This window comes from Maylandia zebra, linkage group LG7, assembly GCF_041146795.1.
Source record: "Maylandia zebra isolate NMK-2024a linkage group LG7, Mzebra_GT3a, whole genome shotgun sequence".
In the NCBI taxonomy this organism is placed as follows: Eukaryota; Metazoa; Chordata; class Actinopteri; order Cichliformes; family Cichlidae; genus Maylandia; species Maylandia zebra.
In genome coordinates, this window is record NC_135173.1 from 61,205,542 (window position 1) to 61,228,833 (window position 23,292).

The 23,292-nt window shown below is 42.9% G+C and overlaps 2 protein-coding genes across 8 annotated transcripts in view; one reads left to right on the top strand and one right to left on the bottom strand.

The window, feature by feature from the left end:
• The window catches only part of sptan1 (spectrin alpha, non-erythrocytic 1), a 37,782-nt gene extending 24,252 nt beyond the window's left edge, over window positions 1-13,530 (top strand). For 4 of the 6 annotated variants that reach the window (XM_024803052.2, XM_024803055.2, XM_024803056.2 and 1 more), the window contains 25 exons: window positions 70-267; window positions 345-491; window positions 587-690; window positions 1,925-2,087; window positions 2,347-2,361; window positions 3,195-3,326; window positions 3,696-3,833; window positions 3,919-4,023; window positions 4,193-4,401; window positions 4,486-4,606; window positions 5,038-5,159; window positions 5,245-5,377; window positions 5,474-5,572; window positions 5,678-5,837; window positions 6,973-7,049; window positions 7,254-7,463; window positions 7,578-7,874; window positions 8,206-8,318; window positions 8,681-8,698; window positions 9,965-10,019; window positions 11,803-11,999; window positions 12,112-12,165; window positions 12,244-12,390; window positions 12,891-13,038; window positions 13,113-13,530. In XM_024803052.2, coding sequence (XP_024658820.1) covers window positions 70-267; window positions 345-491; window positions 587-690; window positions 1,925-2,087; window positions 2,347-2,361; window positions 3,195-3,326; window positions 3,696-3,833; window positions 3,919-4,023; window positions 4,193-4,401; window positions 4,486-4,606; window positions 5,038-5,159; window positions 5,245-5,377; window positions 5,474-5,572; window positions 5,678-5,837; window positions 6,973-7,049; window positions 7,254-7,463; window positions 7,578-7,874; window positions 8,206-8,318; window positions 8,681-8,698; window positions 9,965-10,019; window positions 11,803-11,999; window positions 12,112-12,165; window positions 12,244-12,390; window positions 12,891-13,038; window positions 13,113-13,238 — 3,288 coding nt within the window. In that variant the 3' untranslated portion in view covers window positions 13,239-13,530. The remainder of the gene's footprint in view (window positions 1-69; window positions 268-344; window positions 492-586; window positions 691-1,924; window positions 2,088-2,346; window positions 2,362-3,194; window positions 3,327-3,695; window positions 3,834-3,918; window positions 4,024-4,192; window positions 4,402-4,485; window positions 4,607-5,037; window positions 5,160-5,244; window positions 5,378-5,473; window positions 5,573-5,677; window positions 5,838-6,972; window positions 7,050-7,253; window positions 7,464-7,577; window positions 7,875-8,205; window positions 8,319-8,680; window positions 8,699-9,964; window positions 10,020-11,802; window positions 12,000-12,111; window positions 12,166-12,243; window positions 12,391-12,890; window positions 13,039-13,112) is intronic. The other 2 variants (XM_024803054.2, XM_024803057.2) reach the window with 1 other exon arrangement.
• dync2i2 (dynein 2 intermediate chain 2) lies at window positions 13,531-20,656 on the bottom strand. 2 transcript variants are annotated; one of them, XM_004575048.3, is made up of 9 exons: window positions 20,455-20,656; window positions 19,188-19,448; window positions 18,845-18,954; window positions 18,542-18,699; window positions 17,897-18,006; window positions 17,496-17,663; window positions 14,243-14,475; window positions 13,989-14,146; window positions 13,531-13,864 (listed from the first exon to the last, which is right to left on the bottom strand). In XM_004575048.3, the coding sequence occupies exons 1-9, from the start codon at window positions 20,530-20,532 to the stop codon at window positions 13,626-13,628; spliced, it is 1,515 nt and encodes a 504-aa protein (XP_004575105.1). In that variant the 5' UTR covers window positions 20,533-20,656; the 3' UTR covers window positions 13,531-13,625. The 2 variants fall into 2 exon arrangements, with proteins under 2 accessions (XP_004575105.1, XP_076742937.1); XM_076886822.1 differs by having other exon boundaries at window positions 19,188-19,480; window positions 20,455-20,649.
• Between the last annotated feature and the right edge of the window lie 2,636 nt (window positions 20,657-23,292).

Here is a 23,292-nt window from a genome sequence, read left to right on the forward strand (position 1 = left end):
TGTTTTCCAATATAAGTTATTGCTTAACTCTAACTCTGTCTTCTTTCTTGTTTGTTTTTCTCTCTCCAGGAACACCGTACAGAGATTGATGCTCGGGCTGGTACTTTCCAGGCGTTTGAACAGTTCGGACAGCAGCTGCTGGCTCGAGGCCACTATGCTAGTCCTGAGATTCAGCAAAAACTCGAGGCTTTAGACCGTGAGCGCGCTGATCTGGAGAAGGCCTGGGTGCAGCGCCGCATGATGTTGGATCAGTGCCTAGAACTCCAGGTAATGACATCCTTGGACATGAAGCAGACAGTTAAAGACCATATTTCAGCCACTGAAGGTTGTTTGCCCATCCACAGCTTTTTAACAGAGACTGTGAGCAGGCTGAGAACTGGATGGCAGCTCGTGAAGCCTTCCTCGCCAGTGATGACAAGGGTGACTCCCTGGACAGTGTGGAGGCCCTCATTAAGAAACATGAAGACTTTGACAAGGCCATCAACGTTCAGGTCAGTGAGGCATTTCGTTGCTCCGTGAAAGCTTTGAAAACCAACTGCTATTACCCTCTTTTGTCTTGATCATTAAATCCTGGCTTGATTTACAGGAGGAGAAGATTGCTGCTTTGCAGTCTTTTGCTGACCAGTTGATTGGAGCCGACCATTACGCCAAACCTGAGATTCTTAACCGCCGCAATGAAGTTCTTGACAGGTAGAAAACGTGGTTGTTAAACTTGATCACTGACACAATCCTAATTTTGTTTATCTACAGATGCTCAAGTTGTGTGATAAAGTAGTTTTGTGGACAGTTGCATTTGCATTTGGAAGTTGTTGCTTGCACTACAAAAGGGGAGCTTAATTCAAAACGCACATATGTTAGTGACGCCGCGAAATAGAAATAAAAAAATAAGACGCACCTGAGAAAAAGCATTTGGAGTTTCTAAATAATGAGGAAGCAATAACACACAGGTGTGCTGTGCAACAGAACAAGACCTAAACTCCCATAGAAAACAAAAGGACTTTCCATGGTTAAAAAAGAAAAGTCTCTGCTATGATAAATAACTTCCAGTTGCATTGTGTCAGGAGATGAGCACGGTTGTGTGTTATCCTATGCAGAGCCTACACACAGCTCTGTGGGCCATTGTCTACATTTTGTAACTGTTGTAACATATTTACAACCAAGGTTCTGTGGTCTATTCTTGCTTGTGCTGGTGGTAGTCCTTCAGCCACCTGCAAAGAAGAGTGCAGTTACAACAGACGAAGCGCTGAAGTGAAACCAGTATTTGACCTACTCACAGTCAAGGGTCCCAAGGATTTTTGAAGGACATTTGTGGAGGTGTCAGTGGACTTTCCATATGAAAACACCTACACTAATGGCACAACAGATGAAAATGCCCTAAAGATAATGCATTGCCTTATTTTATTTTATTTTTTTCATCCCCTCAAACTGATTTAAGAAATGGCGACGCAAACAAATCGGTCAGCTTTGGAATGGAAATGGAAATAGAGGCCTCCGAGTTGAATATTCTCACTTTCTAATGAACACAAAAAACTTGATTTTATGAGCTAATTCATTGTTATGACAGAACGACCACTACAGCTTTGCAGTTTATACACTGTGTACATATCATAACTTAAATTATATAGTCTTCTAACAGTGGGAACTCGTCTGAAGAACGATATTCTCATTACTCCCTACATCTTAAAATTCTCGAGTACGTTATTTTCTTAATGTCATCTTGAATTGTACCATTACTTATGATGAGGTGATAAGAAAAGCTACATTTTCTTTGTTCACATATCATAAACGTTTTGGGGGAAAAATCATACATGAGATCTCCCAAAGCATCAAGAATCTGCCAAACAAACCCGTGGCGGATTCTGTAAAATGTTTGTGTGCAGTGTTTGAGCTTGCCTTTAAAAGCTAATTTAATGATGTTTGAAAGGTGGCGCCGGCTGAAGGCACAGATGATCGAAAAGCGCTCCAAGCTGGGTGAATCCCAGACCCTGCAGCAGTTTAGTCGTGATGTGGATGAAATTGAGGCTTGGATCAGTGAGAAACTGCAGACTGCAACTGATGAGTCTTACAAGGATCCCACCAACATCCAGGTACGCACTTGGGAAACCCGACTCGGAGCTGAAGCTCTGCTGCACATACAGAACGAGTTTTAAATGGGAATGTACGTCTCACATATGGATTTAGTGAAGAAATATGAGATAATTTACTTACGTTCTAAGGCAAGAGGCTAATCCAAATATAAACATTGTTTGTCTGTTTTGCCTTGTTGATACTCTTTACCTGATCCCTTCCAGTGCCCTGTCTGCAGTAAGACTGAATCTTTCTCTCACTCTTATTTTGTTTTTATAGCTGTCCAAGCTGCTGGTAAGTCTGAGTAGTGTGTCAGCTGACTAACAAGCAAGCAGAATATCTGCTGTGTGTCTATGTCTGTGCTATGTGTGTAGACACAATAGAGCGTGATAAGCATTCCAACCGTCCTCATCCAGCACTGTTGAGTGCCAGCTTCTTTTCACTTGAGTTTCAATTCAACTCATTCATTCTTCTTTAATTCTGTGTTAATTTTGTACTTTATCCCAGGTTAGTTTATCAAAGACTGCTGGTTGGTGGGTGTGACTTCCATTTTTATGTTGATTTCTTGGTTGAGGAGCTACTTTAAGCTTGCTTCAGATGTTTAAATCCAGACTCAAACTGATTAGAGTAATGATTAGATAGCACTACATACTGATAGCTGTGGAATTTTCCACTGGTGCCATTGCATCTCTTCAGAGCAGCTGTAAAGGAAACGGATGGATATAAACAAGAAGCAACTTTGTAGCGACTCCTCCCCCTCTATATTTCCTTAAAGTCAGGTCCGTTGCAGACATTGCTGCCATTTTGTGTTGTTTACTCATTTGTTTTATGTGTCTGTCAGTGTCTTGAAACATTGCCTGTCATAGTTGCTTTTAGGTTTTTTTGTGTCCTTGTACATTAAAGTGTTTCCGTTACAATAATTATATAAACTAATTTACATCTGACGTTAATATCGACTGCATATCAGTTCGTTGGCTTTAATTTTGGCTTTTGCATTGAATGTAAGTATGAAAGCATTGCTGCGTTAAATGACTTTGTGAAGCTGTGAGCTGTAAATATTTCCGCCGTTAATAAGGATGATGTAGTTCTAATGTCGTGGTTCTTTCCCCATCTGTGTCCACCATCAGAGTAAGCATCAGAAACATCAGGCGTTTGAGGCCGAGCTGCACGCCAATGCAGACAGAATTCGTGGAGTCATTGACACAGGCAACGCCCTGATCCAGAGAGGAGCCTGTGCCGGCAGCGAGGATGCAGTCAAGGTGCATTTATCAAGTGTGCATACTGTGGAACATTTCACCTGTCAGCACCTATACATGAATGTCATGACTATAGTGACCAAAATGAAGACTATCGGTAGAACGTGTTTAAGAAGCATGATGCTGACCATTTTATTTCACCAGATTTTACAGTGAACAAGAAAATGTCCTGTGCAAATAAGGGTTAGAGAACAGAAAAAACATATTGAATATTGAAATTAATCATTTGTTTTTGTTTTTTAATGAATGTGAAGCCGATCCCTCACATAGATTTCCACTTCTCTGAACAGAACATACATGGCAGCATCATTTTATGTCAAAAAACGGAGATCTGATGTACAAACCTATAAGCTGTACCTGTCTGTTGCGCAGGCACGTCTCAGTGCTTTGGATGAACAGTGGCAGTTCCTCGTCAACAAATCTGCAGAAAAGAGCCAGAAACTCAAAGAGGCCAACAAGCAGCAGAACTTCAATACTGGCATCAAGGACTTTGACTTCTGGCTCTCTGAGGTAACAATCTGCTTGCCGACTATAAACACTGGTACTAACAGAAAGCAGATGATCTCAAAGACGGATGCATGGTGTTGTTTCTCAGGTGGAAGCCCTTCTTGCCTCAGAGGATTATGGAAAGGATCTGGCTTCAGTCAACAATCTGCTGAAGAAACACCAGCTGCTGGAGGCTGATATTTCTGCCCATGAGGTACACAGCTCATTTTTTTATATAAATGTATATCATTCTCTACGCAATACATACTAAAGTAAAGCCTCCCTCTGACTGGGTATTCTGCTACTGTAATAAATCAGTAATTCCAAACGCAAGTTGTCTAAAATATAGTGAAGTTCTCTCACCGTATTTTTTCTGCTTGCAGGATCGTCTGAAGGATCTGAACGGCCAGGCCGACAGCCTGATGGCCAGCAATGCTTTCGATACTACTCAGGTGAAGGACAAGCGTGATGCTGTCAACGGCCGCTTCGCTAAAATCAAGAATATGGCAGCCAGCCGTCGTGCTAAACTAAACGAATCCCACCGCCTGCACCAGTTTTTCAGAGACCTGGATGATGAAGAGTCTTGGATCAAGTGAGAAAGTGCCCTATGTTCATATTATTTCTATGAGGAGAATCTCCACTTAAACATGTGAAATTCTGCCGGTGTCCCACACAGAGAGAAAAAGCTACTTGTGAGTTCGGAGGACTATGGACGTGATTTGACAGGAGTACAGAATCTGAGGAAGAAACACAAGAGGCTGGAGGCTGAGCTTGGAGCCCACGAGCCAGCCATCCAGGTAGAATTTGTCATATTCATTCTTTAAGATTTTTCTACTTAGCCTAAGGAAAATTAAGCGATCCAGATATTATACAGTACCGCTGGTTTCATATTTTCTTTTCAAAATATGAAACCAGCTGACATTTTTTTATTTCCTTTTAAATCTGTTTTAGTCCCTTCCACAGGGGGAAATGATCCAAGGCTAGGTTATGGCTAGATGGGTGGCACGGTAGTTAGCACTGTTGCCTCACAGCAAGAAGGTCCCGAGTTTGCATGTTCTCCCCATGTTTGCGTGGTTCTATCCGGGTACTCCAGCTTCCTCCCACAGTTCAAAGACATGTAGTTAAACTCTGAAGGGTTTACTCTAAATTGCCACATTGTGAATTTGTCGATTATGCTGTAAAATTCTTGTAGAATGGCTGATTGGATCTGTGTTGTGTGTGTTCCAAGTCTGTGCTGGACACTGGGAAGAAGTTGTCAGATGACAACACTATTGGCCAGGAGGAGATCCAGCAGAGGCTCGCCCAGTTTGTTGACCACTGGAAAGAACTTAAGGACTTATCTGGAGCGAGGTGGGCTCCCTGGGTTACACAGATTCACCCAACTCACACACACACACTCTTACACATCTGCTTTTGTCTGTGTTTGTGGTCCCAGAGGAAAGAGGCTTGAGGAATCGTTGGAGTACCAGCAGTTTGTGGCGAATGTGGAAGAAGAAGAAGCCTGGATTAATGAGAAGTTGAATCTAGTGGGAAGTGAGGACTACGGAGACACGCTTGCTGCTGTGCAGGTGCTTCATTGTTACACTATGTTGCATAACAGATCCTGAAATGAGGCTTGTTGATGGGTTTTACTGATTATAACTGAAAATTGTTGTTTTTAACAGGGTTTACTGAAAAAGCATGAAGCATTTGAGACTGATTTCACTGTACACAGAGACAGAGTGAATGATGTGTGTGCTAACGGAGAGGAGCTCATCAAGAAGGTACCTGCTCTGCTCCATACCGAGTAAAAACACTGTTTTGCAACTATATCAAGCAGTAGAGCTGAAAGAAAAGTTCCCAACATGGCTTTTGTGTATTTGCAACAGAACAATCATCATGTGGACAACATCAGTGCCAAGATGTCAGCTCTGCGAGGAAAAGTGTCTGAGCTGGAGAGGGCTGCAGCACAGAGGAAGGCCAAGCTGGACGAAAACTCTGCCTTCCTGCAGTTCAACTGGAAAGCCGACGTTGTGGAATCCTGGATCGGTACAATAACAGTTTGTTCAGTCTCTTCTATAAAAGTCTATCGTGAATATGTGGCAAAGTACTATATAGATGCCAGTATAGTTCTACTTTTAGTGTACACCTTCCATAAGTGTTTAATAAGAGATGATAGTCATTGTACTCAGTTTATTAGTGTTAATCCTGATTAAACAATATCTTTCATATTTTTTCTTCAGTTACAGTTTTAGTTTCATGCTTTTTGTCACCCGAGTTTACAATGGGTGTGTATGGGATGGCATGTTGGCTGTTTCAACTGCTCGAGTTTCAGAAATGATAAAAATTAATCTAAAAACTTTCTTTCAACTGCTGCTGTGTCCAGCGTTCACTCTATAGCAGTCGTTTAGCCTCAAAACATGGCCACCACTGCCCACTTTCCAACGATTCTTTCCTAGAAGTTATAACTTTTTAAACTTTTTGAACTGTGTGGATCCAAGTGAAGGGAGTAGCCGTAATTTCTAACCGACTGATAGAGATCTATTGTATTTTCAGTAAGTAGTTTCTCTCAGCAGCACTTTTTAACCACATTTTTGACACCAGGAATATTAAAAAAACACTGTTTTGTAGAACAAGTCCTTGAGACTTTCACCTTGATAGGAGTTGTGGTCTTGAATTTAGAAGCAGTTTTTCAGCAGGTGCACTGAGGCAGATTTGACAGGGATTTGTCACAGAGTAACAGTATGTCAGTAGTTACTGCTGTCTAACCGAAAGCTGTTGGCTCCATTTTCAGTTTATGGGAATGATAGAGCATTCTGATTGGCACATGAACTTCAGGGCTATTTTTCATTGGTGGATTTGTCTTCAGCAGACAGCTGGTTCAAATCTGGCCAGTTGGAGGCGGTTCATGAATTTTAGAATTAACTTTTCTAACCCGATGATTAGAAGTGAAGTCATTTACCTGTCAGTATTTTTCTAATGTACATTTTAAAGTTATTCAGCCACTTCTGTGTGAACTTGGGCTTTCAACAGTTCTGAACTTTGGCTTTCAGGTGATGATTTGGTCTATTTCAGCTCATTCAACTTTTTTTTCCACCAAAGCTTCAGCAATTATTTTTCTTTAGGAAATGCATTCTGTAGTTTCCTGCGTTACCATAATTTATAACTTGCACTTTGTGTTTAGGTGAGAAAGAAAACAGCCTGAAGACTGACGACTATGGCAGAGACCTGTCCTCTGTGCAAACGCTGCTTACCAAACAGGTCCGCCCTCACCCAGAAAAGTTCCCTGTTTTCCATCCACACCATTTTGTTGTTTTGCTCTGTGCTGGGCCTCGCTGTTTGTCATTTGTATTTCATATATGGATTTGGATGAGCAGATTGCCATCAATTCTATAACACTGCAGATGGAAACAACATACATCCTAGACTAGTGCAATCCTGATCTTTTTGTATCTCTATGTACAGGAGACGTTTGATGCTGGCCTGCAGGCCTTCCAGCAGGAGGGCATCACCAATATTACAACTCTGAAAGACCAGCTGCTGGCTGCCAAACACGTCCAGTCAAAAGCCATCGAAGCTCGTCACGCTTCCCTAATGAAACGCTGGAATCAGCTACTGTCGAACTCTGCTTCACGCAAGAAGAAGCTTCTGGAAGCCCAGGAACATTTCAGAAAGGTAAATAAATGTTTTAAGTTCCCCTCTCAAATCGGAGCATTTTATCAATCCCGAAGGACTTATCTTAAAGTTTGACTCATTTTAAGGATCCTGTCTTCTCTCCTCCTTCTCTAGGTCGAAGACTTGTTCTTGACATTTGCTAAAAAGGCGTCAGCCTTTAACAGCTGGTTTGAGAATGCTGAGGAGGATTTGACAGACCCTGTGAGGTGCAACTCTCTGGAGGAGATCAAAGCCCTGCGTGAAGCCCACGAGGCTTTCCGTTCCTCACTGAGCTCAGCTCAAGCCGACTTTAACCAACTGGCAGAACTGGACCAACAGATCAAGAGCTACCAGGTGGTGTCCAATCCCTACACCTGGTTCACCATGGAGGCCCTGGAGGAGACCTGGAGGAACCTGCAGAAGATCATCAAGGTTCTCCATGATAGAATATGTACTCCTTACATTCACAAATGCACTTCTGCACTTCTTCTGTTGGCTTTTCCAATGACATCTCTCCACGTGCATACCGTTTCTTACCAGAAAACTTTATACTTTTCTGTTTATTGGAAATATTCTACAATATACAAACTATCTGCCTTATCTTCCTCTTTAACCCAGCTCAGTCTGCCATTTCTTAATTTATGTCTGAACCATCATTGCTTCGCATCTTTGTACACATGCAAAGATGTGAAGTGGTGGTGTAGTGTAGATTTGTGTGCCTTCAGTTCAGTTTAACTGTTGCATTCTCCGTAAATGTGTGTAGGAGCGTGAGCTAGAGCTGCAGAAGGAGCAGAGGAGGCAGGAGGAAAACGACAAGCTGCGTCAGGAGTTCGCGCAGCACGCCAACGCCTTCCACCAGTGGCTACAGGAGACCAGGTAAAGGATGTGCTTATCCAGCTGACCCTGTGATTCATGTGGCGTTTGTGCTGTGTGGCTCAGGCTGCTTTATCAGAAGTGTTCAGTAATCTTGTGGTTTTAGAAGACAGGCTGACTCAGTTGCATGATTTGAAACGCTGCTAGTGACTGAAGTTTGTGTAAAGGTGCTCTCTGCATTGTTGCATGTCTGTGTTTGTGCTGAGGTAATATTAGGTAGATTTACACAAAGCAAAGTCGAGCTGTGGTACGTTGGCAAGTAAGCAAGTGTGATGCTGTATTGTCATCTCATGTTGTTAACGTGTATTTCTCTCTCTCTTTGTCCCTCCTTCCTCGTCGCTGCTTGGGATCACTGTGCTAATCAGGACATATCTTCTGGATGGGTTAATATCACTTAAACTTTTATTATGATTAAGTGTGTGTGGGTGTGAAAGTGATGTAGGATGTGAAAGTAAATCTTGATCTCAAAGGTGGGTGATGTTTAGAAATGATCTCCTTCCATGTTTTTGTGTGCTGTCTAATCTCTAGTTCTTCCTGCCCCATCCTCTTCTGAATAGCATATCAGTGTCTATCAGTAACAAATTGCTGATAATCTTTCTGGGAGGCCAACCTCTTTCAAGGATTGCTCTTGTTTCTGGGGCTTTCTCTTAGGGCTGTGACCTCATGCACTTAGGTTTAAAAGAATAGCACACTGAGCCCTGGTGTGCTCAGCAGCACCTAGCTACTCCACTAACACTCCTCACTCAGTCCTTGAACTTTAAGCACCAGGCAGCTCTGCTTTCAAGCAGTAGTCTGTTCCCGTGTACGACAGGTAAGGAAACTGCAAACAGTTTGAATCCATAATCTGCTACAAATTAAAATGCCTGCTCACACATGCGGCACCTTTTTATAATTAGACAGATGAGCTGTCAGTGGAGGATGAATAGGGCCAATCTGTGAGCGTATTGTGATGTCTAGCAGTGCAGTCAATCTACACCAAACTCTGGAGCTACAAAAAACGAAACAACGATGGAAGAGCCAAAAAGTGTAGTTCCTCTAATGGCCACTTGAGTCTGCTTCCACAGACTACCAATTTTACAGCAGAAATATACACGTTTACCTGGAAGCACGAACCATTTTCGTCTCTGAATAGTTTCAGAGGTTCTTGGTCTTCTACATTGGCACTGTCAAAGTAACAAAGTGAAACATCAATGCAAGAATTACCTCATAGTTAGTCTTTGATTTTAATGCGTTGTGGCTGATGAATGTATATTCACACAAACATGCAGTGACTTTAGGGCCCACATCATTCCCTGTAACAGAAAACTGATGATCCGCTGCAGTTTTCACTCCTCTTTGCATGGTTTGGATTATCATTAAATTTATATTATGAAAGCTGCTCTTCTATGTGGCAGTTAAGTCAGCATAAAAACGCTCAACTTTCAAATGGGAGGAAAACAGTTTGATCTTAGAGGTGACGGCCCAAATTATACATTAAAGACGCTGAATTATTTGGATCTGCAAACACTGTTTGGTGCATCATTTAGAGTGGTTTTTGTGGGAACACTGGGTGTAGAAGAGTGTGTCTAATCCTATTAACAGAGTGTGTGTGAGCTTGATTCCAAACATTATCTGTTTCTGCTTTTATAATAACTCCTTGTTGCTGTCAGGTCATGTATGGTGGAAGAGTCTGGTACCCTTGAATCCCAACTGGAGGCCACCAAGGTAAATACTACTTTTACTGTTAAAGTCACATCAAGGGATAAGTGTGAGGGGTTCAAGGCTGTCTTCACACAGTATGACGACAGACCATGGCCCAAGGCAGAGGGGATATATACCTATACGTTTCAGGCTTCACTTTGTATGGGGTGATGGTATGCACTGCCCAGCTGAAATGTTGATCTGTTACTTTGCTTGTAATGTACTGACCACTCAAAGCATTTTAAAGTACAAATCGCATTTTACACTCCGTTCTTCTAGACTCTTACATCCATGATCAATTCAAATTTTTATATAGTGCACTAAATCACAACAGCAATCGTCTCAATGCGCTTTATATTTTAAGTTAGAGACCCTACAATAATACAGAGAAAATCCCAACAATTATACGACCAACAGGGGGAAAGAAAAGCTTCCTTTTAACTGGAAATAACCTTTGGCAGAATCGGGCTCAGGAAGGGGCGCCCATCTGCCGCCACCAATTGGGGGCAAGGGGAGGAAGACGGGACAAATACACACCATGGAAGAAACTGTGACCAAGTTAGTTTGTATACAACTGGGCTATTATTCACCACAGTGATGAAGTTCCCCTTTGTTTTGATGCCATACAGGATACTTTCATGACATGATTTGATTTGCTGATGCCAACACTAGAGCCTTTGAATAAATTGACAGGTTAGCGATTAAAATGTTTTCTCAACTTTTAAATGCAAGGGCTTAATACCATTCTACCCTAAAAATTTCTGCTCTGGTTCTGCCTGAAGTTTCTTCCTGTTAAAAAGGAGTTTTTCTTCTTCCCACTGTCACAAAGCGCTCATGGATAGGTTGTTTGATTTTTGGGGTTTTCTTACTATTATTACAGCAGGGGTGTCGAATCCCAGGCCTCAAGGGCCGGTGTCCTGCAGGTTTTAGACCCTGGGTCAACACACCTGAATCAAATGATTAGTTTATTACCAGGCTTCTGGAGAACTTCAAGACATGTTGAAGAGGTAATTTAGCCATTTAAATCAGCTGTGTTGGATCAAGGACACATCTAAAACCTGCGGGACACCGGCCCTTGAGGCCTGGAGTTCGACACCTTTGTATACACGTTCTTCACTTTACAACAGGGGTCTCAAACTCCAGTCCTCGAGACCTGGTGTCCTGCAACTTTTCCATGTGTCCCTGTTGCAACAAGTGGCAGTTCAGCCATTTGATTCATGTTACAGCAGCTCATGAGTGAATGAACAGTGCAATAAAAGTACACTTAAATTTATTTGAGTAGTGTTAGGGGTTGCCACTTCAGCATGCAGTCAAGTTCTGTACTCTTGCTAATGACCTACTGATTTTATTCAGGTGTTTTGCAACAGGGACACATGGAAAAGTTGCAGGACACCAGCCCTCAAGGACTGGAGTTTGAGGCCCCTGCCTTACAATATAAGGCCCCTTGACAATGTTGGTGATTTGGTAAATCATCATTAAAAAGAAAAGAAAGAAAAGCAGAAGTAATAAGCAGCTATTTAACTGCTAATGAACTCACAACTTCCCTTGTGAGTTACTCATTGATGTCACTAGATATAGATTTCCTAGTCACTCCGGTAATGATGAGGCACACTCACTGTCAAGTCTTGAAGCAAGATGGGCATGTTAGTTTCCCCTTAATTATGCTTATTGTTCAAAATTAGGTTGATAATAAACACAGACTAAAATCAGAAAGGAAATGCATTGTTAAGCATCGCACAGTTGTTTGCAGCTTTTATTGAAGGGTGTGTGTGTGTGTGTGTGTGTGTGTGTGTGTGTGTGTGCACAGCGTAAGCACCAGGAGATCCGTGCTATGCGCAGCCAGCTGAAGAAGATTGAAGACTTGGGTGCAGCTATGGAAGAGGCACTGATCTTGGACAATAAGTATACAGAGCATAGCACAGTTGGCTTGGCCCAGCAGTGGGACCAATTGGACCAACTGGGAATGAGGATGCAGCACAACCTGGAACAACAGATACAGGCCAGGTATACAGTGCAACAGTAACTGCATGTCACTGAAGTGATGTGAATCTCAAACACTACTGCTTTTACAGTTGCTGCGTGAAATGCATGTTTCTTTTTATTCTTCCTCTTTCAGAAATACCACTGGAGTGACAGAAGAGGCTCTGAAGGAATTCAGTATGATGTTCAAGTAAGTGGCTCTCTCCTGACTGCATTAGGTCTTTCTGTGTCAAGGTCAAAATCCTTATCTTCACCCATTTCTTTGTAGACACTTTGACAAAGAGAAGTCTGGCCGTCTGAACCACCAAGAGTTCAAGTCATGTCTCCGCTCACTGGGCTATGATTTGCCCATGGTGGAAGAGGGAGAACCTGATCCTGAGTTTGAGGCCATACTCGACACTGTGGATCCCAATAGGTCTGTTGCATTTCAGGGCGTTTAGAGATCATTTATCCAATCCATATTAATTACCAGTGTCTTAGAAGACAGCACGCACTCACTGCAAATTCACCTTCTTGTAATTGTTGCACTGCAGTTTTAATTTTCTTCTCTGCCAGACATGCTGAACAGGTCTCCTTCAGTGCATGTTTGCTTCATTTTTATGATACCAGTTTAACTTGGCAGGAGTTACAGACCTTCACATTAACCAATTATAGTGTCCAGCACAAGCTGACCTCCAGTCCCCTGCTGAGGTTTCAATTTCCAAGACCTGTAATGTTACCACTCTTACGAACAGGATGCAAACACATTAGAAAACTCTGCTTTACAGCGCTGTCTCCTTTGGCATCATTATTGGACCATTATTTGATCTCAAATCTTTTCAAGTTCTTCATTAGAGCAGCATTTAAATGTAGCATATGCTCTTTCCTATGAGGAGGAAAGCTAGTATGTTTCCTGACTGTGAGAACTGTCTGCAGGGATGGAAACGTGTCGCTGCAGGAGTACATGGCGTTCATGATCAGCCGTGAAACTGAGAACGTCAAGTCTAGTGAGGAGATCGAGAGCGCCTTCCGAGCCCTCAGCGCTGAAAACAAACCCTACGTCACTAAAGAGGAGCTCTACCAGGTCAGACATGTTCTGCTCAGTGTGTCAGTGTCAGGTTATCAGTGGTGGTCTCATTGTTGCCTTCTTTCTTTCAGAACCTGACTAAAGAGCAGGCAGACTACTGTCTGTCACACATGAAGCCCTACCTCGACAGCAAGGGCCGCGAGCTGCCGTCAGCTTTCGACTTTGTCGAATTCACTCGCTCGCTCTTTGTCAACTGATCCTTTCCCCACCAGTGACCAATCGGGAAGCGTTTCCCACACACACTTCAATATGAACACACAGCTGAAACTGCATGATCGTGGCACTAGCAATACTCACCAATACCAAAACTCTGTACTCTATTTATCTCGCTCTGACCTAACTCTTTGTGCTTCTCATGGTAGTGAATGTGATTGTTTTTAGCCATTTTAGCTTGTGCTTTCAGTAAATTTAAGAACCTTGCAACAATGATGTAACACCACCTTAACATTTGCAGTGTGCTTTAATAAACGCTACTGGTTAAAACTGGAATCTGCTGTTCTGCATTTATTTCTGTTTTCAGACTTGGAACCACAGTTGTTGTCAGTGAGTCAGGCTGGTGCAGTCTCTGTCCTAGCTAATCTGTGTCACTCTGCCACTTGATTGGCTATTTTCTCCAACTGGCTGATCTCTCTGGGGCTCTGCTCCATCAAATCGGCACTCAGCTGCCAAATGTTGACTGTCCCATCGGTTTTTCCAACCGCCAAGAGGTGAGGTTTCTGACAGTTGAAGGCCAAACAAGTTGCAGCTTGGTCCGCATCTCCCTGCTCAATTGTAGCTGCTGCTCTCAGTGACCTGTGGCTCAGGTCGAACATCTGCACCTCACCTAGGAAAGTTACACACATGAAGAATCTGTTTTACACGCCGATGTACTGTTGGCTTTCTCCAAGAGGCTTCATTTCTTCATTGTAACCCCACACACGTTGGTACATTTGAAATCAGTGTACTACCTTTTCCAGTGGCTGCAGCAAAAACCAGTGGCCTGGTTGGCGACCACTGCACCTGAAAAATGTAAGAGTCTGAAACTCTGAGAGAGAGCAGTGGGCTGGCCTGCAGCAGCGAGTGAAGGTGGACCAGACCATCAGTTGATCCACTCACAAACAGATTCCTGTAAAGACCATGAGACAGATGTCACTCATGACAAATGTGAAAAGTAAACCCCCTTCTCTTTAATGAATTTATTGTGTGTGTTCTGCAAGTTTACCTGTGGAAGGGGGAGCAGTGTATGGAATGGACAGGGCCGCTGCGGGGCCTAAATGAGAAGACTGCCGGGGCTCTTAGTGTTGCATTCTGGCCCTCAAAGGCTGTTGCAGCTAGTGTTTGAGAAGAGAAGGAGCATCTGAGCAGCAGGCCTCCCTCAGACCCCACGAGGAAGGTGTCAGAATCCCATGGGGACAGAGCCATTGACGTGATACCTACAGTGCTGTTGCTGCGGGCCTGAGGACAACACAAAAATCTGTCTTTTACACAGAAGCATGGTGAGCAGAGGACTGCAAGAAGAATTATGTTCTGTGTCTGGAAAAATTTATGTGTATTATGACCTGAACTGGACTTTTGCATTACTCAAACTATGACCGTCTAAGTAAGTGGGCAGTGACAAGTCAGCCAGGGACTAGAGTCTGAACCATGGTTTGAATAACCCTCATCACTCAGACCACTCAGACCAAGTCCATTCCAAAGACTTTGCAACCTGTGACTTTCTCTTTTTTTCTATATATTCCTCCTGTTTGTTATTTATTCCTGCTGTCTTACCATTTATATTTTATTCCTCTTCAGTTGGTGCAGAGCACCCACAATTTCATTGTACATGTACAATGACAATAAGGAGCTATTCAATTCTATAAAGCACTCTACCAAAACCACTCAGTTGGCTCTTTTCAGGGTCACATTTTCACTGATTCTCTTCATTTTTATTGCGCTCTTAGATAGAAGCCATATTATTAATATAAACAACAGGAAGTCAGCCAGTGGGGTCTTTGCTATGCTACTGCCTGAACATTTCCAAACCATGTGAAACATCTCGGTACCTCATGAAAAAAAAAACAAAGAAGATCTAAAATGTTTACTCAGTAGTAGGATGGTCTATCCCCTGAATCAACACACTGATCCAGGGGATAGACCATATTCCCTCCTTCCAATGTTATTGCTAACATTCATTTCAATTTTTTTTTATATAGCGTCACTGAGGCGTTCCCTGTCCAGCTGTCTCTCCAGTGTGTCCTGGGTCTGCCCCGGAGCTTCCTCAGGGTGGCACATGCCCAGAACACTCAGCCAGGAGGTGCCCAGGAGGCATCCTTGTTAGATGCTCAAACCACCTCAACTGACTCCTTTCGACGTGGAGTAATTGCTCTACTTTGAGCCTCTCTTGGATGGCTGAGCTCCTCACTCTGTCACCCTTTGAAGAAAGCTAATTTCTGTTGTTTGTATCTGCGAGCTCGTTCTTTCAGTCACTACCCACAGTACATGACCAGAAGTGATGGTGTGGACGTAGATCGCTTCGCCCTTATACTCAGCTCCCTCTTCATCACTGCAGCCGCAACCCCAATCCGTCTGTTGATCTTCCCTTTCCCCTCACTCGTAAGCAAGACCCCGAGACACTTGCGGCAGCAACTCGTCCCTAACCTGGGCACTCCACCCTTTAATGGCTTAGCACCATGGCCACAGAATCAGAGGTGCTGATTCTGATTCCTGCTGCAAACCATTCCACTGCGACCTGATGAAGTCAAAAAAATCAACATCATCTGCAAAAAGCAGACAAGATTCTGAGACCACCAAAGTGGAAGCCTTCCACCACTTGTCAAAAAATCATGAACAGAATCTGTGAGAAATGGTAGCCCTGTTGGAGTCCAACACTCACTAAGAACAAGTCCAACTTATTGCTGTTAATGTGGACCAAGCTCTTGCAACAGTGGTATAAGGATCAAATGGCCCGTTGCTATGAGCCAGACAAAATACTCAGAGGGTCTACCAATCCAGAAGTACCCCCCCCGCCCGATCTCCATATCCAGATCATTACAACATCCAGCGCTTTCAGGAACTCAGGATTAACCTCATCCACCCCAAGGGCCCTGCCGCCAAAGACTTGTTTAACTGCCTCAGTGACCTCACCCACAGTGATGGGGTGATGAGTCGTCCCCCTTATCCCACTGGGACACTCACGGGGAAAACCTGGTCTTGTTAAGAGAGACACCATCCATCCCACTTTGGATGGAGCAGCTTTCATTTCTACAAATCTGGCCAAACTGACTGTGTTGAACTTGCCTTGTAGTGGTACCCCTTTGTCTTTGCTTATACATGAAGGTGGTTATCAACTCAAACAGTAAACTCAGGGTGTCCCAATCTAGCTATGAGCAAGTTCACATAAAAGGGGCAGCATACAACCAGTCACAATAAGGATGACTAGTGGCAGTACAATAGCCATACAAAAGAGAAGACTATAATCCCTTATGTTAATTCTCTCAGCTGCATCGGTGAGTTTGAGATCAAGTAGAGAAGGAGTATAAAATGTGGAGATTTCTGTGAATGAGACCAAACAACCTTTTATTAGCTGCTACAAACAGGAAATACTATTTAGTGACAAGGTTCCGTCCAGTCACCGGTACTGGGTGCAATTACAATCACATTACATTTATCAGTAACAGTAGGACATCCATCCATCCATTCGCTTCCGCTTATTCTTTTCAGGGTCGCGGGGGGCGCTGGAGCCTATCCCAGCTGTCATAGGGCGAGAGGCGGGGTACACCCTGGACAGGTCGCCAGTCTGTCGCAGGGCTAACACACAGGGACAGACAACCATTCATACTCACATTCACACCTAGTGGCAATTTGGATTATCCAATTAACCTATCCCCACAAGCTGCATGTCTTTGGACGGTGGGAGGAAGCTGGAGTACCCGGAGAGAACCCACACAAACACGGGGAGAACATGCAAACTCCACACAGAAAGACCCCGGCCTGATGGTGGAATTGAACTCAGGACCTTCTTGCTGTGCAGCAGCAGTGCTAACCACCGTGCCACCGTGCTGCCCTAACAGTAGAACATGCTGTACTAAATTGTTGTTTTTGGGTTCATACCTAAAAACTAAGAGAAAGATCATATGTGTATCCTCATTAGGATAGGGATTTGTGTTGGTGTGTAGGGCTGTAGCCTCGGGTTTACATTGTTAACTGGTAATAAGAGTAATGAGCAATGAGTGATAAGTAAATAGGAAGTAATGTGACTAGTTTAACGAATTGCTTTCTCCAGCAGGTAATTAAGTAATTTTAGCTGCATTACTTTTAAGAAAAGTAATGTGTAATACATGACATTTTTTGAGTAATGCCCCCAACATTGGCAGTCAAAAACAGAAAATGCTGTGCCTACCTTTTCCATTGTGTTGCACCTCCACACCACCATAACATTCAGGAATTTCAAAGTGTTGTTTTTCTGCAGATGAAGAGTTCAGCCTGAAGCTCACCTTGAAACGGCTGCTGCTGTGGGGAACCTGCTGTTGTAGCACGGCATAGGCGGCTTTCTGGACAAAACTGCCTTGCTCAAAACCAACCGTCCACAGCAGCACTCTTCCTCCCGAGCAGGCACTGAGCACCCCGAACTCTCCCTTCTTCTGCAGAGGCACCCAGGAAACCTGCACACATAAATCCTCCCTTCACACTCATGCAAGACCACCAAGCAGGGTCATGCCTGGTTAATATTTGCATGGGAGACTGCCCGTCCATTTACCATTTACTTTACTCTGGAATAATGCTATTTCAGGTTATCCTGGAGTGCTGTGATCAAGTTCAAGTGTGTAAGATCAAGCAACATGCAACAGGATGAAGAGAGTTTAGCAGAAATGCCAAAAGCATTGTTTCCTCTTACCTGGTAAACAGGGTCTCTGTGGCTGTCTGCAGACAACCCAGTTTGAGCCACTACAGAGTCTTGAGTCCGACTGGTGTCCCAAATCACCACTTCTCCACTGTACAGACCCCCTGCAGCGACAGCATTACACACAATAAATAATTCAGTATTAAAGCTATTAAAATAGCTACTTAGAAGAAGCTTTGTGAAGTCTGGGAAAGGCAGCACCGATCATGCTGTCAGTGATTTCTCAGCCAGATTAGGAGCAACAGTCAAGAGACAAGTAGCAGCTGATGAAGATGGTCAGACAGACCAAGATAGGGATGAGGCTTTATGATAGCTTTATTAACTTTGAAGGATTTAAAACAGCTAGATTTATTTTGGCCAATACAGCTGAGCCTAGTATAAGACAAAGGAGCACCAATGACAGCAGACAATGCTCAGATATTACCAATACTCTGAACCAAAGATTATTCTCAAATATGGTCACAATGTCCCCTTCGAGTCGTGAATTTCTGAATATTAAAGAAGATCAAGTTCACCTCACATTTCAAGCTGGCAGTAGTTAAACTATTACTTAAAAAGCCATCACTTAATACTATGTTTAATACTTTGGAAAAGAGTTATTAGGGCATATTTATTTCTGTGAAGGTGGCATCACTGTACCTGCGATGAGGGAAGGCTGGTTGGGATGACAGCACAAAGCTGTGACTGCAGTAGGAACATCTATGACCAGGTCCGCCTGACTGTGATGCAGGCCTCGACGGTCCAGGTTCCAGGTGCAAACACATGACTTCTCATTGCTCCAGTCTCCATTGTCAATCCTGCCCACCATAAACACAGATCTGAGCCACAATGATAACAGCAGAGCTTTTCCAGCAGTTTACACTTTTTATGACCTGGAGAAAAACATCAGGAAATAATAAGTGGACTGTTAGTATCGTATACATTAACATCAGACACACATACCGACCATAGGCACAGGCAATGACTGAGCCAGTACAACTCCACGAAACACTAGTGACATGCAGGCCTTTCTCTTTAGCGCCGGGATGTTGAAGGGAATGGATGAGTAAGACCTGAAAGATGGAACACTGTCATACAGAGATGTGAACAGGTTTTAGGCAAATCAAAACAGCGATCTGCTGTGCTGATGCCTTGTGAATAACGGGACAGCTGAAAGTAACTTTTTAGTGCAATGTTTCACTTTCACTTCATGATAAAGACCATCAGGTAGTAATATGACCATTCTAGATTCCTTCTGCAGCAGATGACAAACCCTCTCTGACATACAAACGAGTGTTCTGCTTACCCGCTGACTGTGGTCTTCCCAGCTTGCCTGAAACCCGTCAAAGGCATGGCTCCTGACATTTTTCACTAACTCTCTGACGACCATGTCTTCAACCTGCTGTAGGAAGTCCTTCAAGCCAGGCGGCTCTGGTTCATCTTGGTTTTGCTGGATGAGCTGCTCTGTGGCCTGCTCCTGTAGCTCTGTCTGAGTAGAGCTAATGGTAGTGGAAATGACCTGGACCTCTGACTCAGCACTGCGAAACATCTGAGTCTGACATCCTTTCTGAAACCCCAGCGAAAATAATGGTCTTTTTACTAAGGAAGCAAGAAAGGTGAGATGCCTTATGTGATTCACAGTTCAACATAATCCTTATGTATCTTATAAACCCTGGTTTAGCCCATCGCTTCATCCACAGTATGCATAAAAGAGAGACAAAGCCACAGTGGAATCACTCATTGGTTTCGAATGTATTTTGAAGGCTCAATGTTAGCATTTTGGCCACTGTCAACCAGATGTTTGTGTGCTAAGTCCATGGTGTGTCCGCTCCAGAACTGCATAAGCAGATGGATGGAGAATTGGGTTTTCCAAAAGGTATGAACAGCACAGATACAGTTAAAAGAGCCTAGCAGACACGTATCAGCTATTGCTGCCCAGGGAAATACCTGTTATTTAAAAAAGCCACACTCAGAAATTTAAGACTTTCCTGTTTAATTACAGGATGAGCTTAAAGGCATTAAAATAATTTTAAAAAAGAATGATGTTTTGATTAGCTGTCCCTTGCAAACAGAAGGTCTGAACCCCAGGTAGGTGGGGCTTTATCATTACTCAAGGCCACAGCTGTGTGCCTGATCTTACTGAAACAGTGATATCTTCTGCCACTGATATACAGAGAGCAAACACTGTGTCTCAATGCGTCTATAAGTGATCCGCCCTCATCATTTGAAATCGTGGTCATGTTTAATAGATGTAACCTGCCATAGATAATGCAACATTATCTATGGCAGGTTACAAGAACAAGAAGAAGTGTTTTCTATCAACGTTAAGTCGGTGCAGTCTGCATGAAATGTCCCTGTTTGCTTGATGCTGCATATTTCATGATGTCATCTTGCAATGCATTCTCCTCTGAATGCAAATGTGTCCACCCAGGAACACCTGAACACGCATGTGTTGCATCAGCTAAAGTTAGCTTCGGATCCAACCAATATTCTGCAACTGTAGACAGCAAGCACGTCGCTGTCCAGGCTAACAGAGTTCTGTGGGGGGCAGACTCGGTGCTGCCCAAACTTACCGACTCCTGCGCCGCCTCGTGAGACTTCCTCCACAGTGACTGGACACTCACCGTGTCCAGGGCTTCGTCTGCGAACATGCTAATAAAAAGGCATTATCAAATATTTTAACATTGATCAGATAAACTCTAAGCACTCCGAGGGCCGTTTGACGCCTTTGGAGCCATTTTACATAAAGCTGGCGTTACCGTGGTTACTGAGATTATCACGCGAGGCAAGAAATAAATCCCACATTCACTTCCGTGTTTGTAGGCGTGAACCAGCGGACATCTTCAGCGTTAAACCCGTGTTCACTAATTGCGGCGGTTGATAATTACATTTCTTTTAAAATACATACAAACAATGGTGTATAGTCTAAAAGATTACCCGTCTGTATGTTGTTAAAAAAACTAAGACACCGCCCTTTAATAAAAACTAGGAGTTTATCAGCCTGTCACCGAACTCCGAATGATCTCAAAAGGTCGACTTCGTTCATTTGGACATGGCGTTTGCAGTGGGAGAAACGTTTCGTCATCTAAGCGATTTCTTCAGTCTCAGCTGACTCCAGGTTCCCCCTCCTTATTATAAGCAGTACATTTGCACAGTGACTGAAACTAGCACCACTGAATGAACAATGGGCTGTGAGTTCAGTGGACGAATTTTGGGCGCAGTGTGTTTTGAGCTTTAAAAGCTCGGATGAGTGACGAAACGTTTGTCCCGCTGAAAACGCTACGTCCAGATAAACAGAATCAACCTTTGGGGATTTACTTATTGCGTTTTATGATTTGCAAACCTCTGTGATGGGTCTATGCAAGACAAAACCTTTCCATGTATGAATTTGGCCAAGTATTCTGTCAAGATGATCTCCTTGTATGTGCTTGAACCATTTTCAGAGCAGTGGCTGTTAAGCGGTCATCTGTAGTTGTATCTCTTGATGCAAATATAGCCAGTGGTGAGTGAAGATTGTGTTTTTATGCTTGCAGCCCTTTTGTAGTATTTTCCCAAAAGTCTTGAGGATCATCAAGATGTTTTCTGGCAAAACTCGGAAGACCCTTTATGTTCCTTTTGCTCAGCAGTGGTTTTCGTCTTGGAACTCAGCATGCAGGCCATTTTTGCCCATTTCTGTCTTACGGTGGAGTCATGAACACTGATCTTAACTGAAACAAGCGAGGCCTGCAGTTCTTTGAATGTTGTTCTGGGGTCTTTTGACCTCTTGGATGAGCTGTCATTGCCATTTGTGGATAATGGCTCTCACTGTGGTTCGCTGGAGTCCCACAGCTTTAGAAATGGCTTTAAACCTTTCCAGACTGAGAGATTTCAGTTACTTTGTTTTTCATTTGTTCCTAAATTTCCTTGGATTACCACATGATGTCTGACTTTTGAGGATCTTTTGGTCTACCCCGCTTTGTCAGGCAGGTCCTATTTAAGTGATTTCTTGATTGTGGCTAGAGAAACTGAACTCATCTTTCCAAAGATGGGATGCACCACAGTTCATTTATGTTATAACATATCTATATACGTGTTAGAACATTTTTCATATTAAATTCTCACATAAAATATTTGATCCTGCCCATTAAGCTGTAATGTATGGGGTCCACATTAATCAGAGCTGTACCCATTATAATAAACACTCCACAAAATCTACATGCAGAATTGTGCAGATATATTTTAATTGTACAGTACTGTGCAAAAGTCTAACTCTCATTCAGCCTAATGCAAAAGTTAATAAACTTCTGTTTATTAAAACAGACCGAAGGATGACAACATAGAATCATAATTTATGATTTACATCATTTCCATTAGTCAAACCATAAAGTAATCTCTTTTGTCCTGTGGCTGAGAGGTTTTATCATTCTGGAAGAGATAACTCCCATCAGAATAGAAGTTATTTATTCAGCTAAGAGGATGAACTGAAGGAGCACACAGCATATGATAAATGAGGATTATTCTGAACTGTGAAACATGCAAAGCTACTCTAATAGCTTTCAAGAATAGTTCAGGAATAAATCCAGAGTTGGGAATGATTACAATAGGTCCACATTTACTGGTTCTTTATCACGCCTCTATATAAATAGCAACACTATGTACTTGCCGTTAGAAATAACTTTTCTAGTCTTACTGACCATTCATGTTCCTTTAGGCCTAACACTCCCACAGCACTTTAATCTACTTCATATCTATAGCCAAGTAAGAAACCCCAGTTAACTTAACATGTCTTTGGACTATGGGAGGAAATACCTAGGGGAAACACACTAGAACAGGGAGGGCATATAAACTGTAGTTAGAAATTCCTTCACCTTATGCTGAGATGACTGCTTACTGCCATCCACTATATGTGATCCAAACAACTAAGAAGTAAACCTGACTTTGCCATGCGATGACTCTGCTGGGTCCACTAAATACACTTCTTTGATTGCAGACAAATGGTAGTTTGTTTAAGTGACCAAAATGTAATTTAAATAAACACGTGCAAAACTGTTTTCAAACCTGAGGCAGCCCAAATAATTTATTTTAACATCCACTAGCAGCAAAGTCATAAACAGTGAGGGTAAAGGTCACACTGAAGAGCTAGTAGCTTCCAATAATTTACTTTGCTTTTCTTAAAAGTAGCTAATCACTAGAGTCAGCCAGAACCTGCTCCCAGTTGTAATTATAAAAGTGACATTCTAACTTTTCTGGACAAATATTTCTGGAAGTCAATTCACTTTTGCCAAATACAGATAATTTTTCCCAGTATGATTTATCCTTAAACAGTGCTTACACCATTAAAGAATCACACACCAAACAGATTTTGTCAGCTGTTTGACCAGAGGCCTGTGCTATGTAACAGGATCAGGGATCAAGTCAAAGGCTTTACAGGG

Coding starts and splice junctions, on each gene's coding strand:
- dync2i2 (XM_004575048.3), bottom strand. CDS start 20,532: ATGTTCGCAGACGAAGCCCTGGACACGGTGAGTGTCCAGTCACTGTGG. Junction 17,664..17,896: donor ACAGAGACCCTGTTTACCAG/GTAAGAGGAAAC, acceptor TTATGTGTGCAG/GTTTCCTGGGTGCCTCTGCA. Junction 14,476..17,495: donor ACAGCAGCAGCCGTTTCAAG/GTGAGCTTCAGG, acceptor TGTTGTCCTCAG/GCCCGCAGCAACAGCACTGT.